General features: G+C 38.2%; 2 protein-coding genes and 3 non-coding genes across 11 annotated transcripts in view; 3 read left to right on the top strand and 2 right to left on the bottom strand.

Annotated features, from left to right (window-relative positions):
• Window positions 1-3,877: 3,877 nt before the first annotated feature.
• RPL5 (ribosomal protein L5) lies at window positions 3,878-12,982 on the top strand. Its single transcript, XM_078072755.1, has 8 exons — window positions 3,878-4,011; window positions 4,994-5,063; window positions 5,144-5,259; window positions 6,406-6,540; window positions 7,985-8,187; window positions 9,245-9,422; window positions 12,291-12,379; window positions 12,813-12,982. The coding sequence occupies exons 1-8, from the start codon at window positions 4,009-4,011 to the stop codon at window positions 12,910-12,912; spliced, it is 894 nt and encodes a 297-aa protein (XP_077928881.1). The 5' UTR covers window positions 3,878-4,008; the 3' UTR covers window positions 12,913-12,982.
• Window positions 9,078-9,173, top strand: LOC118542865 (small nucleolar RNA SNORD21). The gene has a single exon (XR_004920815.1). It is a non-coding gene; the product is annotated as a small nucleolar RNA SNORD21 (small nucleolar RNA).
• LOC118542868 (small nucleolar RNA SNORA66) lies at window positions 12,459-12,595 on the top strand. Its single transcript, XR_004920817.1, has one exon. It is a non-coding gene; the product is annotated as a small nucleolar RNA SNORA66 (small nucleolar RNA).
• A 317-nt stretch (window positions 12,983-13,299) lies between the features above and the next one.
• The window catches only part of DIPK1A (divergent protein kinase domain 1A), a 124,640-nt gene continuing 111,424 nt past the window's right edge, over window positions 13,300-26,515 (bottom strand). For 4 of the 7 annotated variants that reach the window (XM_078072753.1, XM_078072751.1, XM_078072752.1 and 1 more), the window contains 4 exons: window positions 21,640-21,657; window positions 20,945-21,052; window positions 16,329-16,505; window positions 13,300-15,204 (listed from right to left, as the gene is read on the bottom strand). In XM_078072753.1, coding sequence (XP_077928879.1) covers window positions 14,392-15,204; window positions 16,329-16,505; window positions 20,945-21,052; window positions 21,640-21,657 — 1,116 coding nt within the window. In that variant the 3' untranslated portion in view covers window positions 13,300-14,391. The remainder of the gene's footprint in view (window positions 15,205-16,328; window positions 16,506-20,944; window positions 21,053-21,639; window positions 21,658-26,515) is intronic. The other 3 variants (XM_036103399.2, XM_036103402.2, XM_036103398.2) reach the window with 1 other exon arrangement.
• Window positions 15,436-15,599, bottom strand: LOC118542862 (U1 spliceosomal RNA). The gene has a single exon (XR_004920812.1). It is a non-coding gene; the product is annotated as a U1 spliceosomal RNA (small nuclear RNA).

The raw sequence follows: 26,515 nt of genomic DNA, 5'->3' as shown, positions 1-26,515 counted from the left end.
TATAATTTATTAATTGTGTATATCTTGGTCTTATTAGTCATTCAAATACCAATATCTTATCAACAGAACACCCAGACATAATTATGGTGGTGATCATAATTATGTTTGGTTGTCTTTGATATTTTGCTGACTTTTAGTTCCATAAAACCCACAGATTTACACATTTTTTTTAAAGAAATGAAGTTTATTCTTTCATTGAGGAAGGGTAATTATTTTTTCTTAGATAAAAGTACAAGTTTAAAATGTTTCTAATGGATTAATATTAATGAAGAGGATCCAACCATAAAGTAGTCCATACTATTTGCTATCCTTCAGTGTATAACCATAAATTCAAATAAAGCAAAAACCAATTGCAAAGAAAAAAAATTTTGAAATAACATAGGATGCTTTTTGATCATAATTATTAAAATTGGTGATTTGAGTACAGAACCAGCTGATTAAGGCAGTAAGTAGTTATCTCAAAATCATAATACATAGGTAACATCACAGAAATCTTTCCATATTTTGGTGTGAAACCATCAGTACAATAAAAGAAATTGCTGATTTATTGCCTATTTGTAATATGTTTGACATATTTGAGTTTGACAAAATTGAATTCACTTTCATTTAAAATAAAAATAAATAAATAAATATTTCCCACTCCAGCAAGAACTGTTTTATTTTGAAATAATTTCAAAATCACAAAATGATTTTAAAAATAATACAAAGAATTTCTATATACCCTTTTCCCAGATTCCCCATTGTTAACATTTTAACCCATTTGCTTTATTATTTTCTTTCTCTTTACAAACACACATATATATGTGTATATGTGTATACACACACATATGCGATTTTTTCCCTGAGCCATATATTGAGAGTAAGTTGCAGAAATAATGCCTATTACTCCAAAATAGTTCAGAGTATATTACCTAAAAAACAAGAACGCCTGCACATAACCATAATGTACCTATCAAAATAAAATTAACATTGATCTATTACTACCATCTAATCCACAGATTTTTTTTTTTAAGATTTTATTTATTTATTTGAGAGAGAGGGACAGCATGAGAGAGAGAGAGCGCACAAGCAGGGGGGAGGGGCAGAGGGAGAAGCAAGCTCCCTGCTGAGCAAAGAGCCCAATGTGGGACTTGATCCCAGGACTCTGGGATCATGACCTGAGCCAAAGGCAGATGCTTAACCGACTGAGCCACCCAGGCATCCCTAATCCACAGAGTCTATTCAAATTTCATTGATTGTTCTGAGAATGTCCTTTGTACAAAAGAAATTAGTCTTCCTTTTTATCTTTTTCATTTCCTGTCCACGATGAAATCCAGGATTACACACTGCATTCAGTTGTCACGTCACTTTGGTCTCTTTCGATCTGGAATAGTTCTTTTTTGTTGTTGTTGTTGTTTAAAGATTTTATTTTTAAGTAACCTCTACTCCCAAAATGGGGCTCATACTCATGACCCCAAGATCAAGAGTCACATGCTCTACTGACTCAACCAGCCAGGCACCCCTGGAATAGTTCTTTAGTCTTTCCTTATCCATCATGATTTCGTCATTTTTGAGGAATAGAGACCAGTTACTTTGTAGAATGACCCTCAGTTTGAGTTTGTTTGTAGTTCATCATGCATCAGAGTAGTTAAATTATGTAATCAGATTAAATTACGTAGATTTAGTAGGAAGTACTTCTTTGTTCGAACTTCTTAGTGCATCACATTAGGAGAAACACAAATTTGACTTGTCCCATTACTTTTTAATTTTTACCACTTGAGCAAGATTATGTTGGTCAAGGGTGCTAGACAAGTTCCCCTGGCTCCCGGTGTCCCCAACTGTATTGGCTGAGCCAGCCAATCCTAGCCACAAACCCCCAGCTGCAACCAAGGGGAATAGGTACATGCATTTTTAATTTTGTTGTAAAGATTTATAAGAGGAAGAAGGATAAGGAGGATAAAACATGTTTAATTCAACAATGTGTTAGGTTGCTTCGTAACTTCTAAATATTCAGATGCATGCTATGTGGGCCTTCATACATACTTTTGCCCTAAAACATGCAAAAGTTAGGGGTGGGCCTATTTCCAGGTAGACTTTCCTTCTGATGCTTCCACCCTCCAGGGTAAGCAGGACCTGACAAAGACATGTGGCGCCTTTAAATTGATGAACCACCAAAATGAAGATCTTTAAGTATTTTCTATAAATACAAATTATATACTTCTTTCCTTATGCTTTCAACTGTTACTCAACAAAGATTGAACTACACTTGCCTGTGAGGAGTGTTTTTTGTTTCTTTTTTAAAAATATTTTATTTATTTATTTGACAGAGACACAGCAAGAGAGGAAACACAAGCAGGGGAAGTGGGAGAGGGAGAAGCAGGCTTCCCGCTGAGCGGGGAGCCCGATGCGGGGCTCGATCCCAGGACCCTGGGACCACCACCCCAGCCAAAGGCTCACACCTAATGACTGAGCCACCCAGGCGCCCCTCCTGTGAGGAGTGTTTTAACATTTCTCCTTGAAAGCTCTGTTAATATTGGCCAGAGTGGACTCGATATATATTTTTCCTGTTATATAAGAAGTTACAAATTGAAACTGAGGAAATTGGCATCATAATTCTAATTTATTCTAGTGGCTGTTTTTTGGAGCCCGCTTAACCTTGTCATCCTGTCTGACAGACCCTTCTTCCTGCTCTGACATTGAGCAGTTTATGCACTGATTTTTTCCTGCTAGATTAAACATAGGCATATTCATCTCCCAAGAGTAAGTTTAAATCAGTGAACGATGGGGGTATACATAGAGTCAACATTCATTCTGCGGATGGGAATATTTTAAACAGCTGTGCCGGTAATTTGTCTTATTTTCCTGGTAGATCCAGTAAATTCCGTTATTGGGCAAAATAGGACTTGTTTTCTGCTTTCCTGAGACCTCCTGAATTAAGATTGAGGCCAAATTAAAAACGCAGATTCCTAGTCCCCAAACCAGCAAGTTTGATTCAGTAGAGGTGGGGGATATTCAGATATCTGCATTTTAACTAGTACCCAAATGACTCCCATTGCAATAGCCCAAAGACCACCTTTGAAATGCTGTTAGGTAAGGGAATACTTTGTCTTGAGGTGCTTTTTTTGTTTGTTTGGTTGGTTGGTTGTTGATTGGTTCTCCTCAGTCCGCCGTGTGAAGAATCAGTCCGCTCATTCCCTAGTTACAATTAGTTTTAAAAGAATGGGGAAAAAAAGGACTTAACAGAGAAATGTTAAACTGCCTAGTTCAGAGTGATGGAGGGAGGGAAAAGGAATGAAGCTGTCAGGGGTCAGGGATCGGGGAGGTAAAGGGAAGGAGAAAGCAGAGCAGCAAGCTGTTCTTTTATCATTTAACAAACACCGAGCACTTACTGAACGCCAGCACTTGTGCTAGGTGCTGGAGATTCAAGGTGAACTGGGGCAGCAAAGCCCACCCTCAAGCAGTTTACCGGCCACAGTGGGCTGAAGCAAGTTCGAAGGTGCTGTGGGGAAGCAGAAGAGGGGCCCCTCACTCAGGTTTGAAGGACTGGGACAAGGCTTCCAGATTCTGTATGCTCGGGAGCAGGATGAGTGGACCAGGAGGTGGTGTCCGGGAGGGGGCAGAAGGGCTCCACAGCAAATATATTCTATTTAAACTTTTTTTTTCCTATTTACAAAAGTCTTGTATCTTTGTTACGAAACTTCTTAGCATAGGAAACTGAAAACCTCCTATAATCCTCCCTGCTACTGCTCACCGCCCATCTCTGTGGGAATGCCAGCCAGGACTTTGGGGACTCAGTAGCGCTTAAGGTTTGTTAGCGCCCGGCGAAGGCCGGCATCGGTCCTCCCGCCAGCAGGGGACAGTACAACGCACGCCTAGGGCTGGCGCGCTCTCTCTTCCACACGTCGCTTGCGTGGTCGTCAGTGCTACATACTGCGCCTGCGCACGGGCTGAGGCCTTTTCCCCCTAGCGGAGCGCTGCTGGGCCTGCTGGTCTGTGGCGAGCCGCGGACGCCGGTCTCTGTTCCGCAGGATGGTGAGTCGATTTCTGGAATCTGGGCTACGTCTGCACGGGGGTTTCCTGCCCTTGCCCAAACGCCAGTGTAGGGTCCGTCTCGCGCGGCGCAGGGGTTGGATGGCGTTGGATTGTGGGTTCTGCTGTGGTGGGGATGCCGCTCCCAGCGTGGCCTTAATGGCTGCCGCCCGGCGCGCAAGCTTTGGGGGAGGGGTTGACGAAGAAGATCAGGATCTAGGGCGGAGGATTGAGGAGGGGGGATGAGTTTAGTAGACGGGCCGCGGGGATAGTACCGGCTGGTCCGACCGGGCACCGGCAGGCGGGGAAGATTGCATGCAGTTGGTGGTCTCAGATTAGCGGGGGGATGCCTGAGTGGAGACGGGCTGCGGCTCCTCGGACCCATCCACACCTGACTGTTCCCATGGTTTTCTCGGGAGAGTGTCGGGTTGGTGGGTCTTTCAGAAGTGCCTTTTAAACTTAGCAGTCAGCCTGGAGGCTGTGACTTCTCTGGGCCCTGAAAGGAAGCTCATTTAGTTGGGTATGTGCCTCTTGTCTCTTTCTCTAGACTGTTGCCGGCAGTTTTTAATGATTTTTGGGATGGGCTGTTGCTTTGGTTAGTGGGGGACAGTGCTGATTTAATCGCGAGTAATTGCTAAATAGGCTCTTGACCAGATGAGTTTCGTGGCAAGGCTTTTTGAAAAACGTGCGTGAACGGTGCGGGAAATACGAGGTTAGGTTTTCAAAATGGGACATACAGTGTTCACAACAAACTGACGATAGGCAAGATTGATTGCTGTCTAGAGCAGTGCTTTGGAAGAGCGACTGATGGAAAGTAGAAAAGGTGATTCTTGACCCCCTGTGGTTTGAGAAACTGGACTCTAAAAGTGACAGTTGCATGGGTTCACTCTTGAAGTTAAAGTGTTATTTTGTTACACAGTTAACTCAGATGTCAAAAATACCATAAACAATTTATCAAAGTTTTAATAACCTTTTTTTCTTAAAGGGGTTTGTTAAGGTTGTCAAGAATAAGGCTTACTTCAAGAGATACCAAGTGAAATTTAGAAGAAGACGAGGTATGGTCAGTTACTCGTGTTCACAGTATTAGAAGAATCTGCAGTGGAATAGACTTTCTTAAGTTACTTTTTTCTTTCAGAGGGTAAAACTGATTATTATGCCCGGAAACGCTTGGTAATTCAAGATAAAAATAAGTACAACACACCTAAATACAGGATGATAGTTCGTGTAACCAACAGAGATATCATCTGTCAGGTAAGTTATATTCTAAACTTAAGGAATGGATGGTAAACCTCACCCCTGTAATTCACTGCTAGAGAAGTTGTACTTGGGAAGCAAAACATATGTATGGATTGGAAGGTCCCTCTAGTGCCTGGCATTCTAAAAACACTGAGTAGTACTTTTCCTTTTAGTAGGTCTGAAGTTAGAGCTCGAGTGGGGAGGGTGGTACTAGAAAATACTCTCTTGAAAATCAGCCATGTCTGGCAGTCCTGACCAAACTCATTTAATCTCATTTTCTAATGGGGGAAAAGAGGATTAGAGAAAGCTAGGCTACTATGCTATTTTATAGGGGTAGGGGGATAAATTTGAGGCACCCTAGAAGGTTCTTGCACATTGCAGTTCCAGTAGAATAATAGAATTTGTCAGGGACTAAATCCTGACGTGTTGTACAGCCTTATGTGCCACATAACCACTCCTCACTGAAGAGGTAGGTAGTTGTGAAGGTTTAATTAGGCTCTTAAGATTGTTTTTATTCCTGCTTATTGTTGGAAGTAAGTTTTGATAAATACGTATGAAGGTTTCTCCCACGTAAAAGACCTACACAAAGTGGCAGGTTGCTCCTGGAAGCTAGTTTTCTGGGCTTTTACAACTAGAGAAAATTTTCACAGTTAAGATTTGCCGAGTCTTTGCAAGGGGCAGGCACACCTGTTTTCTGGGCAAACTAATTTGTTGGTTGTGAAGACAATGTTCCTTCATACCTAAGTTCAGATAACTAAACACTGTCAGAAACATTGGACTTTGATACGCTTAGTTCAGAAGATGTTTGAAGTAATTGGAGATTCCTTTTGACTTTTCACGGTGCTGCTTTAATTCATTGGCTAATGCAGCTAAGAGTCTTTTCAGTATTATTAGGAACAACAGTCTCTAACTTATTCCAAAGGCATTTCAGTGTTTACTGTCTATGTGGTAATTTTAGCTCTATTTGTGACATTATTGTGACAAACATTTACAGAAATAGTTGACCAAGCCATAAACTCATTGAGTGGGGTTAACAAAGATTCTGAGTGTTGTAGATTTGTCTCCAGCTTTTTTTTTTTAAGTCCTTTGAAAAAGAAGGTATCTAGGACAAGTATCAAACAGTTGAAAGCACAGATGACTAACTTGCTTTTTCTCTTTCAGATTGCTTATGCCCGCATAGAAGGAGATATGATAGTTTGTGCGGCTTATGCTCATGAACTCCCAAAGTACGGTGTGAAGGTTGGCCTGACAAATTATGCTGCAGCATATTGTACCGGCCTGCTGCTGGCCCGCAGGGTATGTAGAAGATAACTTTAAGTAATATATTTTGGAACCAGCTCATTTTTTGAGTTGTCTGCAAGATAGATGTTGATACATGAGTAAGATACCCTCAGCTGTGGCTTCTGGGAGTGCCTGCTGTTGAGCTGTTGCTTACAGGGTCATCAAGGAGGACAGTTTTGAAAATACAGAATTTGAGGGGGCGCCTGGGTGGCTCAGTTGTTAAGTGTCTGCCTTCGGCTCAGGTCACGATCCCAGGGTCGTGGGATCGAGTCCCACATCAGGTTCCTTGCTCAGCAGGGAGCCCACTTCTCCCTCTGCCCCTGCTTGTGCTTTCTCTCTGATAAAAATACAGAATTTGAGACAGCAGATCTGTCTGGGGAGGTAGTTTTTCTGTTTTGTTGCCCTGTTGGGTAGATTTACATCAGTGGAATCTAAACCGAAGAATGATAGCCACCAGCCACATGTGGATATTGAGCGCATGAAATGTGGCTGGTGCTGCTGAGGAACTGAATTTTTACCTTAATTTGAATAGCCGTTTCTGGCTAGTTAGTGGCTGCCTTGTTGGACAGTGCAGATGTTTGCTACTCAGTAGTATAGATCTTCTGGCTATCAGTCAGTGTACATTTAAAATGTAGGCTTTACTCTACGCCCTTGGAATTTATATTTTAACAGGATGTCCAGGTTATTTATATACATGTTAAAGTTTGAGAAACAATGTCTTAAATTTGGCGGGGGGGTGGTGGGCAGGCATGGGTATGGGATTCAGTTTTTTAATTATCTTTGCCTCTGGGTGGCAGCATTTCCAGTAATATGCAGAAAGATGAAAATGTGATTTTGCCTTATTTTTATTTTCTCAGTTACTTATCTTGTTGTGCATTGGAATTGTTAAGCATGCATCATTGTTAGGGACCTATATCTTCATTGATGATAAATACGTTTGAGTGAGGGTGGGGAACAATGTCATATGAGAGCAACATGGTATACAAAGTCACACTGTGGTGAAGCAGTAGCTAGGTGCACTAGCAGAGGATTTACCCTTATTAACATAATGTAGTTGGAGAATAGAGCCATCTCTTATGCCCAGATGCTTCTAAGATTTTAATCAAATTAATCAAAATTACATGTAACATTTAGTATTTGGTTCTTGAGTTATTGTAGTCAAATAGGACTGAAAAAATTATGGAGAATAAATTCCTTGAATAGATATGGTTACATGCTAATGGATTACTACATAAATCAAGTATGGACATGTAGGAAAGATTCAGAAGCTATAAGACAAAGGTGTGAAACTGACCGTTTGAAGTTTCTTTTTGTAGCATCTTAATACTTAAAAGTAAATTGGTACAGAGGGATAAGTGGATTTTGAAGGAAAATTTTTCTGCGTGTCAGGTCATTAAAGTTGTGACTTGATAATGTTAGAATTGTTTGAATATATTTAGACTGGTTTTTTTGTTATTAGCTCCTCAATAGGTTTGGCATGGACAAGATCTATGAAGGCCAAGTGGAAGTGACTGGAGATGAATACAATGTGGAAAGCATTGATGGTCAACCTGGTGCCTTCACCTGCTATTTGGATGCAGGGCTTGCCAGAACTACTACTGGAAATAAAGTTTTTGGGGCCCTCAAGGGAGCGGTGGATGGAGGCTTGTCTATCCCTCACAGGTAATATCGTATTCAAGGCTTCATTGTTTGGACTCCCAGTATTTCCATTTCTAACTGGTTGGACTATGGAGATTACTGAATGAATCAATTAAATTAAGTAGCTATCCTTGTGTTCCTGCTATATGCTTAGTACTCTGCAAAAGGAACCTGGCAGGGCAGGAAGGAATTGTAATGCATTTTATAAATGAGTTTGAGGTTGTTCAAGGTTGTGGAGCCAGTAGTGGAAAAGCCAGGGTTGAAACAACTAGCTTTTGTGTTGTGGCTTAGTTTTGGTTAGAAATGAGCAACTCCAGTCCACTCCCCTCCCAGTGTATTTTCTTTTCATTGAGAATGAAAATTGTTTTACTCAGTTATGGAAAACTGTCGACTCTAGAAAAAGAATTTGAGAAAAGGCTTATGAGAGCTTTCAGCTGGAAGTAAGATTATAGACCATTCACAGAAGTTAAATAGGTTTTAATTTGGTAGTTCCTTTGGTTTTGAGTTAATTTTTGTTATTGTTGAGTAGATGCATCTTTAAAAAGTGATTAATTAGCTTCCTAGGGATATTTTAGTGGTTGGTGAATCCCTAACAAAAATTTCTTCTGGCTGTAGGTTTTGGGGTTGGGGAGGTTATCCTTTAAAATGTAACCTAACTGGAACTTCTGTAATGGTAGGGCATATTTTTTTGAGGACCTGCAGGTCTCTTGCAAGACACCTATCAGAGGTGGTCTTGAACAAATTACTTTTTCCCATGTGCCCTGAGGAAGTCTAGGATTTGGAGGGAGCAGTTTTGAAACTCTTTCCTATGTTTATAAGGAGAACTAACTTTAGTGTTGGACACTTGGTTTTCATGGCTTTAAAGGTGTTTGTAGCATGATTTTCTCTTCCTTCCTGGAATTCAGAGATTAGCTGCTGAATGATGATATCCCACTAACTGAGCAGTCAGTAGTTGGTCCTTTGGTTGCATATGATGCAATTAATTGTTTCAAGACGGGACTGATGGCAGCTACTGAAATGAATTCCTGCTAGTGAACTGATTTTAATCCTTAATACTAAAATATGAAAAACTTTATTTCAGTACCAAACGATTCCCTGGTTATGATTCAGAAAGCAAGGAATTCAATGCAGAAGTACATCGAAAGCACATCATGGGTCAGAATGTTGCAGATTATATGCGTTACCTAATGGAAGAAGACGAAGATGCTTACAAGAAACAATTCTCTCAATACATAAAGAACAACGTAACTCCAGACATGGTAAAAATTTTAACTAAAAATGCCTGTGTTGGTTAATTTAGAGAGTCAGGTTTACTACTTGGTTTTGGTGGTTACGTTAGTAGTTTTTTCTTCTTTCTTTTTAAAGATTTCATTTATCCGTTTGACAGAGACACCACAAGAGAGAGAACACAAGCAGGGGGAGTGGGAGAGGGAGAAACAGGCTTCCTGCTGAGCAGTGAGCCCAATGCGGGGCTCTATCCCAGGACCCTAGGATCATGACCCGAGCTGAAGGCAGGCACTTACCGACTGAGCCACCCAGGCGCCCCACATTAATAGTTTTATTTCAGGTTAACAGTTAAAAGTTGAACCATGAGTATGTTAACAGGTATAGATAGACTTAGATAAGCTGTTCTTATCTTAAAGTGGAAAGACATGAAATTGGGATACTGAGTGAGGGTAAGTTAAAAGTCAGATAGGGTAATTATAAAGAGCTAGACTTACCAACATGCTTTTAGGAATTTTTAGATAACTGAAGGGTAGCAGGCTTCAAGCATCTAAATCTAAAGCCTTTGGTGGCTTTTACACATTTGGCTGTTCTGAATTTATAGACTTCATTCCTGTGGTCATAGTTAGAATCCTCTATCCTGAAAGGAGATGCTAGTTACTAAACTTACTTTGAAGCCGTGTGGAAGAAAGGTTCTTTATAGCAAATAAGTTCTATGTTCTGGACTTTCTGAATGTCTCAGGCATGCACATGGAGAGTTGTACTGATTAGATCACTAGTTCTGTTTGATGTTGCAAATGGGAATTTAATGTTGGAAATTTTATCAGCCTAAAGTTTTATCTTCAAGGCTATTTATTAACACATTGTAGTAATGGAAGATGATAGGCATAGAACACAAAAATAGCACTGGTTTTTATAAAACTTGTATACAACTATGGAGTTGTGGATAAACTGATGTTACGTATCAAATGACTGTTCTGTTAGCGCATAATTTCTATTTTCACACAGCTTTGGTTATGAGAATTTGAGAGCATGAGTGAGTGCGTAGTGGGAGAGGGACAGAGGGTGAGGCTCCACACCAGCATGCGGGGCCTCAGTCTCAGGACCCTGGGATCATGACCTGAGCCAGAATCAGAGTCAGAGGTTTAACTGATTGAGCCACCCAGGCACCCTGTAAAAATTATTTCTATTTTAAGATTTTATTTATATATTTGAGAGCGTGAAAGAGAGCGAGCACAAGCAGGGTGAGCAGCAGGCAGAGGGAGGAGCAGGGAGTCCGATGCGGGGCTTGATCCCAGGGCCCTGGGATCACGACCCGAGCGGAAGGCAGACGCTTAACTAAGCCACCCAGGCACCTGTGAAAATTATTTTTAAATAGAGTTGTAATTGGGAAAAGATCCTTTTCTGTTATTTGTATGCTTAGTACACAGTCTAGGGATAATAAACATATAACTTGAGTTTTTGAGCTAGGAAAAGGGTAATACTACATTAGTTTATATTAGTAATGCAAATGCATGTTAGTTTTCAGAAATCCATACTTTTATGTTACTATTGACAATCGCCCTTGTTCCCTCTGGTAAATAGGTCTTTTACTTGTGACTGTAATTCTGCTTGGCCTGCATAGTTTTTCTTCCTAAGACATCTCTTCCTCTGGTAATGTTATTAACTTGTTCAAAACTTTTCAAATTCTCAAGCTGCTTTCAGATACCAGTTTCCTAATGCTCTCCTGTATATGTGATATATTTATCTGGACCACTCTTAGGCTGATGTACTTTTCCCGGCTAGCTCATTAATTTGATCTTTGGAGGCCTTTTATGCATGCCTGCTGAAATCCTCTGCAGACATCTGACATGTCTCCAAGAGGAAGTGGTCTTTACCTAAACTCATGCTATTAGCTACATACATGGTTGTGTATCCTGTTTGTCTCTTTTGGGAGGAATGGACCGAGTTGCTTAGATTTATTAAATGACTACATTTGAAGTCATCAAATGGATTTGTTAAATACAGTGGAAAGCTATAATAGAATGCTTAACAGAGGTAGAGAAATTAGTTTTCAGGAGGGATTTAGGTAGTTGAGGTCTCCTGCAGTGTTGGCATTATTTTCATTTGCTAAGTTTTACACAAGTAATTTTAGAGTTGGATTACTTCGACTTACTCTTTAGGGGGCTGTAATTGTTCCTAGATTTGGGTAGTGAACATTCAGGTATTTTATAGCTGTTTCATGTCTTGATCATCCATAGAATCAAGTGTCATTTGGAGGTGGTAATTGAAACAATTCGAGAATTTCAGCATTGCTTTTTGATAAGTTTTAGAACAAAATTCTCATTCTCATTAAGATCTAATTGGATGGTGTTTGGGGGTTTTCTGGGGAAATTGAAACCTTCTGTTTACACAGAAACCTAGTAGTAGTAGATACAAGAGGTCCCTGGTGTGCAATGCTGGGAGTAGCATTGAAAGACCTATCAGGTACTGATGGAAAATACAAATCTGGGGTATGTGGGAGAACAAAAATGAATTTATGGCAGTTGCTTTTTGGCCCCATCTAGTCTTCATCTTAACATCTTAAATACTTTGTTTTGGCACAAATCCTCATTTGAATAAAAGAATTTAGGTCAGACAGTATTTTAAATGAACATACATGTTTTTACAGAAACCTATGAAAATTTTTGAGTGTGATTGAGTTTTGTGAATAGTGTTAGTTCACATTGCCTATGGGTTTCTTAGGAAAATGTGGGCTACATGTAGACATTTAAAGAGATAACCAGGGTTGACCTAGTTTAGTTCCTTTTGACAGTCTGGTTTAGAGACAAAATAGAACAAGTAGTAGAACGCAGTACACATATATATGACTATATAGGGCATGTGAAATGAAACCAAGTACTGTTTGCTTTGCTTTCTTTCAGATGGAGGAGATGTATAAGAAAGCTCATGCTGCTATACGAGAGAATCCAGTTTATGAGAAGAAGCCTAAGAAAGAAGTTAAAAAGAAGAGGTATACATCTTACAGTTGTCTTTTTAAGAGGTTGGGAGGAGTTCCTTGCCTTGTTTCATCTTACTCAGACTCTCAAGTTGTGCAAACTCGATCACTAGCTCTGCATGATGTTGCAGAAGTGAGGGGAACCAGGTTTGCTAAAGTAATTGTGGTGATGGAAATGTGTAAGCCTCAGAAGGTACTTACTGAGCTGACCTGTTCTGTCCCAGTACAGTATAACTACCAGTTATAAAAAAAAAAGATTATTTTTTTTTTTACCAGTTACTGCATTTTTAAAGTTAGATTAAGATCATAAATAAGTATGTGTATTGGAACTTGGATTGTTTTACCTGATCTCAGAGTCTTTTTCAATCAGAGTTAACTATTTTCTATCCTCTATAGCTATGGTTTTTAAAAATTACATTTATCTCTTTAATTTTACTTTGTTTTTTAGGTGGAACCGTCCCAAAATGTCTCTTGCCCAAAAGAAAGATCGGGTAGCTCAGAAGAAGGCAAGCTTCCTTAGAGCTCAGGAGCGGGCTGCTGAGAGCTAATAAACCAAACCACAATTTTCTATGAAGATTTTTCAGTTAAAGACCATAATAAACTTATTCATCAAGCAGCTGTCTGTGTTAAACTCTTATTAATGAAACTGCTGGAAATAACCTGAAATAAAAAAGCAGAGGAGTTGACAGGTTTTTTTCTTTGAGAAACAAGTATAACTTTACATATTGACTCAAAATTCACACCTGCTTCTCAGGCTTCTGTTTTCCCTGACAGGAGTTAATCCCTCCAGTTGTATGATGTGCCGCTCTCCCTAAACAGTGTGGCAAGCAAGAGACCAACCGTCCACTAGGAAATATTTCTTCATTCATTGTAACCAGATGGCTGGTGGGAAGAAAAAGTACCTTCAAAGTACACAATTTTAAAATAAGCAAAACTGGTGCTAAATCAATGGCTTTAATTTTTGAGAGAAAGCTGTCCAATGAAGTTCACATAACTAACATTCACTTTACTCAGGTGAAAACTTTGAGCAGAATATATTGGGTCTTCCTTCAGATAAGGTGTTCCATTTTATGGAGATGTTGAGAGGTACATGCCAGATCTTAATAAACATGAAAATAACATTAAAAGGGCAAATATTAACTTGCATATCAAGTTTACATGAAAAAAAACATACATGCCTCTTAAGAAATAGCCCTTTGGCCAACAGGAAATACTGTTCAAAAATGGAAAATTGTTATTAAAAAGTTAACATGATTTCAGAGTCTGGCTCCTAATGTCCCACTTCCCCATAGCTCAAATTCAGATACATGGATCTGGGTTGGGTTTGATGGCCTTAATGTCAGTTTTAAAGGACTCAGCTCATTGACACTAAGAAGGACCCATCAAATCTAGGATGATGAAAGCTCATCCAGTTTCAGCCTCTTAAAATTGGCAATTACGAGACTAATAACCACTCAAAACATTCTGAAGCCATATAATGTCTAAATGTTTTAAGTCTATAAATACAACAAACCATGCTATTAACCCAACATCTGTTTATAAAGGAGTAACTTTACCTGCTTTGCAGTCTTAATTTCTGTTAATGTGCGAACTTTACCATGCTAAGACTTTAGTAAATGTATAATTATTTTTTTAAACAGCAGCTTCAATGCAAACAATGTTTCCAGCAATGGTATTTTGGCTAACATCTACAAAATACTCTCACTGTTGATGTTTATGGAATGAGGCTTTTCACAGCATTATTTTAGGTCATTAGTCAAAATAGTTACACAGTGAATGTACTGGAAAATCTACCAGGGCTTCTAACAGCAGGAATGAAATCTTTGGACCTGTTCATCCTATACCTCCTGCCATTACTTCAGCAATCAACATGTATCTTAAGATGATGGCTTCTTAAAACCACGGGGAAGGAGTTTTGTGTAACTGGCAGGGATTTGAATCAGAAGCCATTTTTTTTTTTTTTTAATGCTCAAACATTTTCCTTAGAATTGTTAAGTTTCCTATAATGGTCACAATGTCCAAATGAACTAAGAGTCATTTGTATAGGAAATTTTCTTCCACAGTAATGTTTTTAGGTTATTTAGTATCAAAGAATGTTCCATTTCCATTTGATTTGCTGTGACTTTGAGAGCAATACAAGAATAAAGTTGCTTTTCCAATTCTTCACGAATTTCACTTGGAGCACCACGCAGTAGGTAGTCTTTGAGTAACTGACAGGCTTTTGCTAGGTTTGGTTGTATCACTTCTGAAGTACACTTCATTGTACTCTGATCACAGCTAGTTCGACAATCCGTGCCATAAACACAGTCCAAATCAGACTCACAGTGACGATCCTTTATAATTTCTTTCAGGTTTGTCTCTGGCACAATTTTTCTCATGTCCACCATTTTCAAATCATACTTATCATTATATCCTAGGTTTTTGGCACTAATATCACACATGAGGAAGTTTCCATAGGGGCCGTGGAAAACATCTTCCACAAATTCTAGAAGTCCTATGGCTATTTTAGCCTTTCTAGGCCATGATGGTGTGAACAACTGATCCATGCTTCTTCTGAACCCAGATGGAATAAAAAGTTCAATGACCCATGGAAGGCTTATTCCATAAAGAGAGGTATATTCAACACTTTCCATCACATAGAGATCACCACAGAATCCCATTAATTTGGGGGTATGCTCCTTATCTTGAAGTATCACCATGAGAAGAAATTCATTTAGTTGAAGAAGTGCCCATGCTGACTTTGCTTCCCCCAAGGAAACCTGGCCATCTTTGTCTCCATCAGCCACCGTCAAGATGAGATTAACCAGTTCAGAGAGATTTCCTTGGTCACCCAACTTTGCCTATAAAGGTAAGAATTTAGCTAAACACAGAAGGTTTGAAAAATACCTCATATGTAATATACATATTAATTTTATGGGGATTACCATCTTAAGTAATAATCTTATTCCTGAGTCTCCATAAAGGAACTTAATACATCTCCAAATATTTATGATGCTTACTATGTTGATTAGAAGTAGGTTTTATATAATTGTAGTAAAACCCACTTCATTAAGTATATATTTTTTTTTTTTCAGGGGAAAGCGCGAACGCAGTCCCCCACTACCACAAATTATGCAGTCGAGTTTCCCACATTTGGGGAAATCGCAGGGGTCAGCACATCCGGAGTGCAATGGATAAGCCTCGCCCTGGGAAAACCACCTTCGTGATCATGGTATCTCCCCTGCCAGGTAAGTATCATCATTAAGTATATTTAAGAAATGGGCCGCCCTAGCTCCCATAGCCCCATGGGCCCTGTTGATAGTTATCCAACACACTAATTATTCTGTCTTATTCATACATTTACTTGCAAAATTGCAGTGTAATGTGCTCATATCCAGTTATAATAAGAGTCAACTGAATATTTTTTCCTATTTCGTAATTAACACATTAACAACTATTTTGTTTAAGTTGTATTATTCCAATGATGAAGGTTAAAAAGTATGTCCCTGTGAAGGTTCTTAGGATAAAATAGTCTGAAAATGTAAACTTAAAAGTAAGATTTTGAATGAAAATATGACACCAATAAAAAACGAGATTGTTTCCAAAATGGTAAATTTTTTATCTTTTAATATATTTAATCTTTGAATATTTCTTTAAATTTTTTAAATAATTTGCAATCAGGGTATGTATACTAATTTTAGCCCTTCTCCCACCTTTTAAAAAATGTGTATCGGGTACAGTATCAAACTATAGAGCTGCTCATCTACTTAATGAACTCCCCTTTCATATCTGGACATTTTTAGCTATCATAAATAATGTTAATGTAAACATCCTCCACACATTTTATTTGAACTTTTTCCTCAAGATGGAGTCCCGGATGTAAGTTAAAGAATAGCAACATTTTTATGGCTTAGGATGAGGTCTTGCCAACTCTTCCAGAAGAATGTACCACTTCACACTAGCAACATGTGAATGGAATACTTACTTTAAAGAGACTATAGACCATTTCTTTGAATTTCTGTACAGTAGTTCCCCTTGTTGGCTTATCAAATAGCACTATTTCTTTCCTTGGTTCCAATTCAGTTCCAAAATCAAGATGAAGTGCTTGTTCCATTTGACATTTCACAACACCTGGTAGATTACCCCAAATCCCTAAATACATCTATGTGAAAAAAGAATGACAAATTACTCTTTAGGCTGAATAGAGAACTTTACCAATGTAGTTTTAGTATCTTCTTCCTCCTACAAAAACAAGTAACAAAATATTGAGATTTAGCTTTTTTATGTAACTTTTAGATTATAAAAGCAATGCATGCCTAAATAAATATATTTTTGACCATGATCAATTTTATTTTTTCCAATTTTTTAATTGTGGTAAAATACTAAAAACATAAAATTTACCATCTTAACCATTTTTAGTGTACAGCTCAATGGTATTACATTCATAATGTTGTGCAGCCATCACTACCATCCTTCTGCAGCACTCTCTTCATCTTGTAAAACTGAAACTCTATACCTATTAAATAATAACTCCCTTTCCCCCTCCCCCGCCCCAAGCCCCTGGCATCACCATTCTATTCTCTGTCTTTATAATTTTGACTACTGTAAGTATCTCATATAAATGGAACCATACAAAATTTGCCTTTTTGTGACTGGCTTATTTCACTTAGCAAGTGAATTCAAGATTCATCCGTACAGTAGCATGTGTCAGAATTTCCTTCTTTTTAAAGCTGAATAATAGTCCACTGTATGGATATACCACATTTTGCATTTCTATTCACCTTCTCATGGACACTTGGATGCTTCCACGTTTTAGCTATTGTGAATAATGCTGACCTGAACTTGGGTGTACAAATATCTTTTGGAGACTCTGCTTTCAATTTTTTTAGGTATGTACCCAGAAGTGAAATTGCTGGATCATAAGAACAGTATATTTTTAATTATTTTGAGGAACTGTTTTCTGCAGTGGCTGTGCCATTTTACATTCCCACCAACAGTGCATAAGGGTTCCAATTTCTCTCCATCCTTGTCAACACTTGTAAATTTCCATTTTTTGATAGTAGCCATCCTAATGGTGTGAAGTGGTATCTCACTGTGATTTTGATTTGTATTTCCCTAATGATCAAGTGATGCTGAGCATCTTTTCATGTACTTATTGGCCGTCTGTATATCTTTTTTTGAGAAATGCCTATTCAAGTCCTTTGCACATTTTTTAATCTGGTAGTTTTTGTTGTTGAGTTTTAGGAGTTCTCTCTCTCTCTCTCTCTCTCTCCCCCTCTCCTTCTCTACTTTTTTTTAGTAAATGTGTGTGGGGCACGAATTCATGACCCTGTGATCAAGAGTTGCATGCTTTACCAACTGAGCCAGCCAGGCGCCCCAGGAGTTCTCTATATATTCTAGATATTAATCCCTATTGGATATATGATCTGCAAATATTTTCTCTCATTCTGTAGATTTGATATTCTTTTGATGCATAAAATTTTTAAATTTTCATAAAGTACAATTTGTCTCTTTTTCTTTTGTTGCTTGTGCCTTTGGTGTCAGAGCCAAGAAATCATTGCCAAATCCAATGTCATGAAGCTTTCACCCTGTATTTTTTTCTAAGAGTTTTATGGTTTTAGTTCTTACATTTAAGTCTTTGATCTATTTTGACTTAATTTTTGCATATGGTATTAGGTAAGGGTCCCACTTTGTTCTTTTGTATGTGGATATCCAGTTTTCCTAGCAGTGTCTATTGAAAAGACCATCCTTTCTCTATCAAATGCTCTTAGCACTCTTGTCAAAAATCATTTGACCAAATATGTGAGGGCTTATTACTGGGTTCTCTATTCTATTGATCTATATGTCTGTCTTCATTCCAGTACACACTGTTTTGATTACTGTAGCTTTGTAGTAAGTTTTGAAATCAGGAAATATGAGTCCTTCAGCTCTGTAGTCCTTTTTCATGACTGTTTTGCTATTTGGGGTCTTTTGAGATTCCATATTAATTTTTGGGTGGGTTTTTCTATTTCTGCAAAAAATGTCATCAGGATTTTGATGGGAATTTCACTGAATCTGTAGATCACTTTGGGAAGTATTAACATCTTAACAATACTAAGTCTTCCAATCCATGAACATGTGATGTGTTTCCACTTGTTTATATCTTTAATTTCTTTCAGCAATGCTTTGAAGTTTTCATTGTAAAGTCCTTCACCTCCCTGGTTAAGTTAATTCCTAAGTACTTTATTCTTTTTGATGCTACTGTAAATGGAATGGTTTTCTTTCTTTTTTTTTTTTAAAGATTTTATTTATTTATTTATGAGAGAGAGAAAGCATGAACAGGGAGGAGAGGGAGAAGCAGGCTCCCCAAGAGCAGGGAGCCTGATGCGGGGCTTGATTCCAGCACCCTGGGATCATGACCTGAGCCAAAGGCAGATGCTTAACGGACTGAGCCACCCAGGCACCCCAGAATGGTTTTCTTAATTTTCTTTGTGGATTATTCATTGTTACTGTATAGAAATACAACTGATTTTTGTGTGTTGACTTTGTTTCCAGCTACTTTGCTGAATTCATTTATTAGCTCTCACAACTTCTTCCTACATAAAAGGTTTTTCTCCCCCCCATAAAAGGTTTTCTACCCCCATTAAAGGGTTTTCTACCTCCCATGATCTACATAAAAGATCATGTCATCTGCAAACAGATGTAATTTTACTTTTTTTTTTTTAAAGATTTTATTTATTTGACAGAGAGAGACACAGTGAGAGAGGAAACACAAGCAAGGGGTGTGGGAGAGGGAGAAGCAGGCTTCCCGCTGAGCAGGGAGCCTGATGTGGGGCTCAATCCCAGGACCCTGGGATCATGACCCAAGCTGAAGGCAGACGCTTAACGACTGAGCTACCCAGGTGCCCCTAATTTTACTTTTTCCTTTCTAATTTGGGTGCCTTTTATTTCTCTTTCTTGTCTGATTTGGCTAGAACTTCCAGTATTATGTTGAATACAAGTGGCAAAAGTGGGCATCCTTGCCTTGTTCCTGATTTTAGAGGAAAAGCTTTCAGACTTTAACCATTAAATATATTAGCTATGGGTTTTTACATGTGGATTTTATTATGTTAAGGTAATTGCCTTCTATTCCTATTTACTGAGTGTTTTTATCATGGAAGTGTACTGAATTTTGTCAAATACTTTTCCTGCATCAACTGAGATGATCCTGTGGGTTTTTTTTCCCTTCATTTTGCTGATCTAGTGTATTAAATTGATTGACTTTTGTATGTCAAACTATTCCAGCATTCCAGGAATAAATCCCATTTGGTCATGGTGTATGATCTTTTTAATATGCCCAATTTGGTTTGGTAGTATTTTGTTGAGGATTTTGCATTAATGTACACAAAGTCTGCAGATTTCTTTCCTTGTACAAGTGTCTTTATCTGGCTTTGGTATCAGGGTAATGCTGGCCACACAGAATGAGTCAGGAAGTATTCCCTTCTTTTCAATTTTTTGGAAAAGGCTGAGAAGGATTTAAATGTTTGGTAGAATTCACCAGTGAAGGCAGGCTCAGGGCTTTTCTTGTTGGGAGACTCTTGATTACTGATTCAATCTCCTTCTAGTTATAGATCTATTCAGATTTTCTATTTCTTGGTAGGTTTTCTATTTCTAGGAATTTCTCCATTTCATCTAGGTTATCTAACTTGTTGGTACACAACTGTTCATAGTACTTTCATATAATCCTTTTTATTTATGCAGAATCAGCAGTAATGTCCCCACTTTATTCCTGATTTTAGTAATTTGAGCCTTCTCTTTTTTTCTTAGACCATCTAGCTAAAGGTTTGTCAATTTTGTTGATCTTTTCCAAGAACCAACTTTTGGTTTCATTGATTTTTCTCTATTGTTTTTCATTTCTCCATTTCATTTATCTCTGCTGTAAACTGTATTATTTATTTCCTTCTGCTAGCTTTGGATTTAGTTTGTTCTTTTTCAAGTTCCTTAAATTGTAAAGTTAGCTTGTTGATTTGAGATCTTTCTTGTTTGTTAATGTAAGCATTTATAGCTATAAATACATTTTTTTTAAGATTTTTATTATTTATTGAGAGAGAGAATGATAGAGAAAGAGCATGAGAGGGAGGAGGGTCAGAGGGAGAAGGAGACCCCCTGCTGAGCAGGGAGCCCTATGTGGGACTCGATCCCGGGACTCCAGGATCATGACCTGAGCCGAAGGCAGTTGCTTAACCAACTGAGCCACCCAGGTGCCCGCTATAAATACATTTTTTAATAGTCACATTACACAGAAAGATGAAAGGCAAAACTCTTCTGTTTCCATTTCCCTAATCCCATATCCCTAATCCCATACCCCAGAATTAGTCACTATTAATAAATATAAGATCCATGAGGGAAGTAATCTTATCTATCTTAATCATCACTGAATTCCTAGTAACTAAACAGTGTCTGGAATATACTGGGAATAAGGGATTAATAAACATCTGTTGGATGAGTGAATCAAAGCATACAAAATTGAAGTATATAAAATTTCCTAACGCTCTGGTTCAAGAATTCTCTTAATAATGCTTTCATTTAAGGTAAAATTAGAGTGCATTATCATTCTGGAACGTTTATTCATAATGTCCATACCTGATTGTTGGGCTTGGTGGATAAGCATTTCCCAAAGTATAGAGTTTCTGTAACACAAAGGCTATTACATGCAGGCCCATCAATAACTCCAGTCTTGTACTTGTCACACTAAAAACCAGAAAACAAAAAGTAGTTAATAGGAAAATGTTTACAAGAAGAAACATAATAAAGACAATGTAAGGAGATATCAGTATTCTTTAAGATGAAGTTCTATGATGAAAAAGAACTCAGGCTCTGGATTTGGACAGACTTGAATTTGAATCCAAGCTCAGTTCTTACCATCTATATGATGATGGGAGATCTTGCTGGGACTAGGGTGTGCATAGAATTTGGAAGCTATTTTTCCCACTTAACATGGTCTGAAGTGGTATGGTACTGGCTCTGAGATTAGAGGCACTCTTTTAAAAAGTGGTTCTGGTTTTAAAATAAAAAATTAAAGTTTAAAACACCAAAATATTGGGGTGCCTGTGTGGCTCAGTTGGTTAAGCGTCTGCATTTGGCTCAGGTCATGATCCCAGGGTCCTGGGACCGAGCCCCACGTCAGGCTCCCTGCTCAGCGGGGAGTCTGCTTCTTCCTCTCCCTCTGCTCCTCCCCCTCCGCTCATGCTCTGTGTCTCACTATCTCTCTCTCAAACAAATAAATCAAATCTTTTTAAAAAATACCAAAATATTTAAAAATAACAAAATAAAATTACCTCTGTCATCTGGTCATCCTTGAGATTACCCAAAAATAAGAAAATAAGAGAAATAAACACAAACTCCATCTTTGATAAGGTAACAAGGTAAACTTAAGGCACAGTTAGTGAGGATGGCCTACCAAATTCAGTGAAAATTACACCAGAGTCCACAGTATGTTGAGATTAAAGACCTGCTGTGACTTCAGTTCTGTGTTGGCACAGCACCAAAGTGGCCATAGAACCATTACCCTGATTTGCAATGAAGATTTAAAGGGGCCCAAGCTGTGGGAACTTCCAAGGACTCTGGCATCATGAAGTAGCAAGACAAGGCAGTGCTGAATGATAAACTCCTTCAAAATGTTATCTATGTTGGAGGCAGTCTGTTAATGAAATGGGTTGAGGGAGAGTATATTATGAGCATCTGCTGGGGAGGTAATACTCGCTAAGCCAAACTGTGTGAGTAATTTTGTCTCTTTGTTTCTCCTTTTTTCTCTTTCTCGCACATGACACACATACACACAAACTCTGGGCCACAGCCGCCTCACGACCAGCACAATTCACTACTCCAGGTGCTTCCTACAAATAGCTGGTTGAGGAAGAACGCTTTTCATTCAGTAATGAGTAATGACCAAAGGAAAGTAAGATCTATACAGCAAATCTACAAGAAAAAGGAGGAAAGAAAATGAAAAGCTAATGTTATAAAAAGACATTTTCCAGAAAAATGTTGCCACGAAGCAGACCAAACATAATGCTGTGAATTCAAAGGACTTAATGAAACAGCTTAAAAAACAAGACCTCAAAGCAGAAGAATTGATGATGAGATAACAGAAGGAAATGTAAAATAAGCTAGCAGAATTCAGGAAGAAAAGGAAAAAATCCTAGAAATTAAAACCACATTATAAGTGGGGGCAGGGGAAGGAGGCAGACGAAGATGACAGCACAGTTAAACGTCAATGAGGGCGAGGTTAAGGAAAGTGAGAAAAGAGCAATGGAAATTTAAAAAGAACTAAAAATAATCTGAGACAAAATTATAGATACAGAAGACAAAGGATATCCAGCATGTCCACATGAGGGAGAACAGAACAAGTGGAAATGAAAAAATATTCAAAGTACAATTCAAGGCGACTTCATGTAAGTGAAAAGACACTTTATAGATTGAAAGGACACACAGTGTCCCAAGAAAACTGACAGAATGACCCTTGTGACCTATCCCATTGAATTTTACCAGACTTCAAAAATAAATAATCCTTTGAGCGTTCAGGCAAAAAGATCAAGGCACCTTTAAAAGGAAATAAATCAGACTGGCCTCAGATTTCTCCATGGCCATATCAGTGGTAGATAATGGTGCAATGCCAGCAAAGTCTTTGAGAAAGGAAGTGTGACTTGCCTGGATCCTAATTTTTTCATTTGTTAAAGGGGATATGAAAAATACTTGACTTATAGCATAACTATGAAGGGGGCACCTGGCTGGCTCAGTTGGTAGAGCATGTGACTCTTGATCTCAGGGTTGTGAGTTCAAGCCCCATGCTGGGCATAGAGCTTCCGTAAAAAAAAAAAAAAAAAAAAAAAACCATAAATAATAAAATTATAGCATTATTATGAGGTAAAATGATATAATAATGAGTGCAGATCACCTGTGATTTTAATAAGTGCTCAATAGTAGGTACTATTATTTTACATAGCTAAACCTTCAAGTAAAAGCATCAAATGTTTCTGAACATATAAGGATTAGAAAATAGAACTCCCGTTAGTGTCTCTTTTTTTTTTTTTTTAAAGATTTTATTTATTTATTTGAGAGAGAGAGAATGAGAGACAGAGAGCATGAGAGGGAGGAGGGTCAGAGGGAGAAGCAGACTCCCTGCCGAGCAGCGAGCCCGATGCGGGACTCGATCCTGGGATTCCAGGATCATGACCTGAGCCGAAGGCAGTCGCTTAACCAACTGAGCCACCCAGGCGCCCCCCGTTAGTGTCTCTTAAAGAACTATCTGGGGAATGGAATTTAGGTAACCAAGAGATGAACAGAGAACCTGAACGTGGAAGCCAGCTGAAATATAGGATTGGGATGAAAACAACCTTGGGAATCTACTTCATAATAATTAATAAGATATCTGATAACTACTAGATGCTTATTATATGTCAGGCACTGTTCTAGTGCTATACCTTCATTATCATGAAAACAAACCTGTGAGGTAGAACTTATTGTTAAATACACTGTAAAAACAAGGAAACAATTATCTGTTAAGTAACTTGCTTAAGGTCACACACCTAAAAAATGATAAAGCCAAGATTCCAACCTAGGCAGTCTGGTTCCAGAGCTCATTCTCATAATAACTACTGTATATTGTTCAGAATGTTAATATTATAAACTACACCAGTAAAAGTAATAAAATTAACAAAAACCAAGAAGAGAAGATGTAAGAAGATGGAAGGTGGCAAAAGGATTGATTTATCTTTAATATTCAAGGTCAAAAGATAACATATCTTATAAATCAAGTAACAGAGATAGAAGAATATTCAAAAGTATACCAATGATCACTAATAATAAAATAATGTATTGATTAAAATTAGATGGAGCAAAAGAGATGAGATGAACAGAATTATAATTTTGTCAATGCTTATAATAAGATTTGTTCTAAGGAAATAGAGGATAAAGTACATTTTTAAAAGTTACAGCATAAAAAGCTACACAGTAGAAGAGCTAAATACAGAATACAAACCTTCCTAATTATCAGAACATGCATAAAACAAAGAAATATACACCATCTAGAGAAAGATACAAACCAAACGATCCTTCAAAACAGAAAGTAGGTCATACAATGTGCTACAGAACTAAGTCCTATCTATAAATGTCAGTGGGATAAGTTCATCTATTGAAAGAAAAATATCCTCAGAAAACAGTGTCAAAAAAGTTGAAAATAAAGGATAGTATAGGTATAGCAGCCAAATGTAAGGAAAACACAATTAAGTCACAATCTTACACCAGACAAGGTTGAAGTCAGAGGTGGAGAAAGCATTAAATAAGGTTGAAAAAAAAAAGGCTCTTTATAATGATAAAACACACAATCCACAACAAAGATATTACTTTTGTGAGTTTCTATAAGGCAAAATAGAATTAAAAATCATTAAACAAAATCTATAAGAAATAGAAAAAGAAATAAACAGAAAGGTATTAGAGTAGGAGACCCTAGTTCACTTTTCTTAGTCCATGACAGATCAGGAAGTCTATGAAAAAAGAATATAGAAGAACTAAAAAACCTGACTAATAAAGTAGATCTAAATGCCTTGAGAACAGGGTGCCTGGGTGGCTCAGCTGGTTGAGCATCTGCCTTCGGCTCAGGTCATGATCCTGGAGTTCTGGGATGGAGCCCCACATCGGGCTCCCTGCTCAGCGGGGAGTCTGCTTCTCCCTCACCCTCTGCCTCTCCCCCCGCTCATGCTCTCTCTCTCTCTCGCTGTATCTCTGTGTCTCAAATGAATAATAAACAAATAAATAAATAAATGCATGCATGCATGCCTTGATAACAGCCCTTTCAAATGCCCACGGAACACCTATAAAATTAGACCAAAGCCTTAATACATTCCACTTAATAGAAATGGCACAAACAGTATTCTCCAATCACATTATGCTAAAACTTGGAATTAACAAAACATTTTTCCATACATAATTAAATGTTCTTTTAATTCTTGAAAGTCAAAGAGAAAGTCCAAATTGAAATTTTAAGTATCTAGGAAATAACAATAACAGAAACTGAAAATAAAACTAATGATAAAATCAAAGAACTGCTTAAAGAACTCCATCTTAATTATGTTCATAAACAGCAAAGAACAAAACAAATAAATTAAAAATTCAAGAAATTAGAAAAAAATTAATCCAGAGAAAGCAGAAAGAAGGAATTAACCAATATAAAATAACAATACAAGGTTATGGTATGTTCCTGTAGTTGGCAAAAATTCCTCTGACCTTCATTTCCCAATCTTTGCTTTAGATCTCTTGCTCTTTTCTGGTTTCTGCAATTACCTTTTGATTGTTCTTTGCCAGAATTCTCCTTGTCTGTCTGGTTCCCTCAGTCTGATGACATGATGCTGCTCACAGATCAATCTTGCCCAGCTCTGGTTCTTGGGATCATGCAACCTATTAAGGGCCAACATTGGGCTTCTCTTGTGTAAGGATAGGGATTGTGGATAATTTCTTGAGCCTTTCATCTTGGGAGCTTAAATTTTTCATTGATCCCAAGGAAATAGCCAAAGCACAGTCGAGTCTGTTAATCACTCAATTCTTGAAAGGCCCTCCTACCAACACTTTCTACAGTTTGCTGTGAGGATGAGGATAGCCTTGGTAGAGATGGAGAGCCCTGCCCATGTGAAGAAGTAAGTGCCAACACCCAGAAGCTGTTGCTCTTCAGCTGTCACTACCAGAGAAGTTCCTGGGTAAGCCTTGACCACGCCTGCTTTCTGTAGACCTGGCTGTAACCAAAAACATGAGGTTTCATTTTCATAGGAGGAGCAGAGCAATCTAGTTCCTAGACTCAAGTTTGGGGGGACCACATGGGAGATGCTCAATATTTTCTTCCCCAGGTCAACTTCTGGAGATTTTTAGGGAATGCAGAACCATCTGGTTCGTATCTCTGCTTGTAGCAGATGGCCAGCAATTTCACTGGTATGTGTCTTCACTGAGGCAAAGGTGGTGGGAGTTCTGAGGCCTGACTCAGGAGCTGGAATGAAACCTCGTACAGGTTAAGAGTTTCTAGTGAATTTAGATCACGTAGACCACATCCTCTGACTACAAAGAAATAAGAAATCAACAATAAAAATAATGTAAACACAGACATGTTCAGAAACTAAAAAGCACATTCCTAAATATTTTTTGGATTAAAGGAGAAATCATAATGGAAAT

This window comes from Halichoerus grypus, chromosome 5, assembly GCF_964656455.1.
Source record: "Halichoerus grypus chromosome 5, mHalGry1.hap1.1, whole genome shotgun sequence".
NCBI lineage: Eukaryota > Metazoa > Chordata > Mammalia > Carnivora > Phocidae > Halichoerus > Halichoerus grypus.
Note: the sequence above shows the minus strand (reverse complement) of the source record. Positions and strands in the feature narration are given on the sequence as shown.

What these genes read in the sequence shown, in the direction of transcription:
- RPL5 (XM_078072755.1), top strand. An exon ending in ACAGAGATATCATCTGTCAG is followed by an intron (nt 5,260 to 6,405) that starts GTAAGTTATATT and finishes TTTCTCTTTCAG; the next exon opens with ATTGCTTATGCCCGCATAGA. An exon ending in GCCTGCTGCTGGCCCGCAGG is followed by an intron (nt 6,541 to 7,984) that starts GTATGTAGAAGA and finishes TTTTGTTATTAG; the next exon opens with CTCCTCAATAGGTTTGGCAT.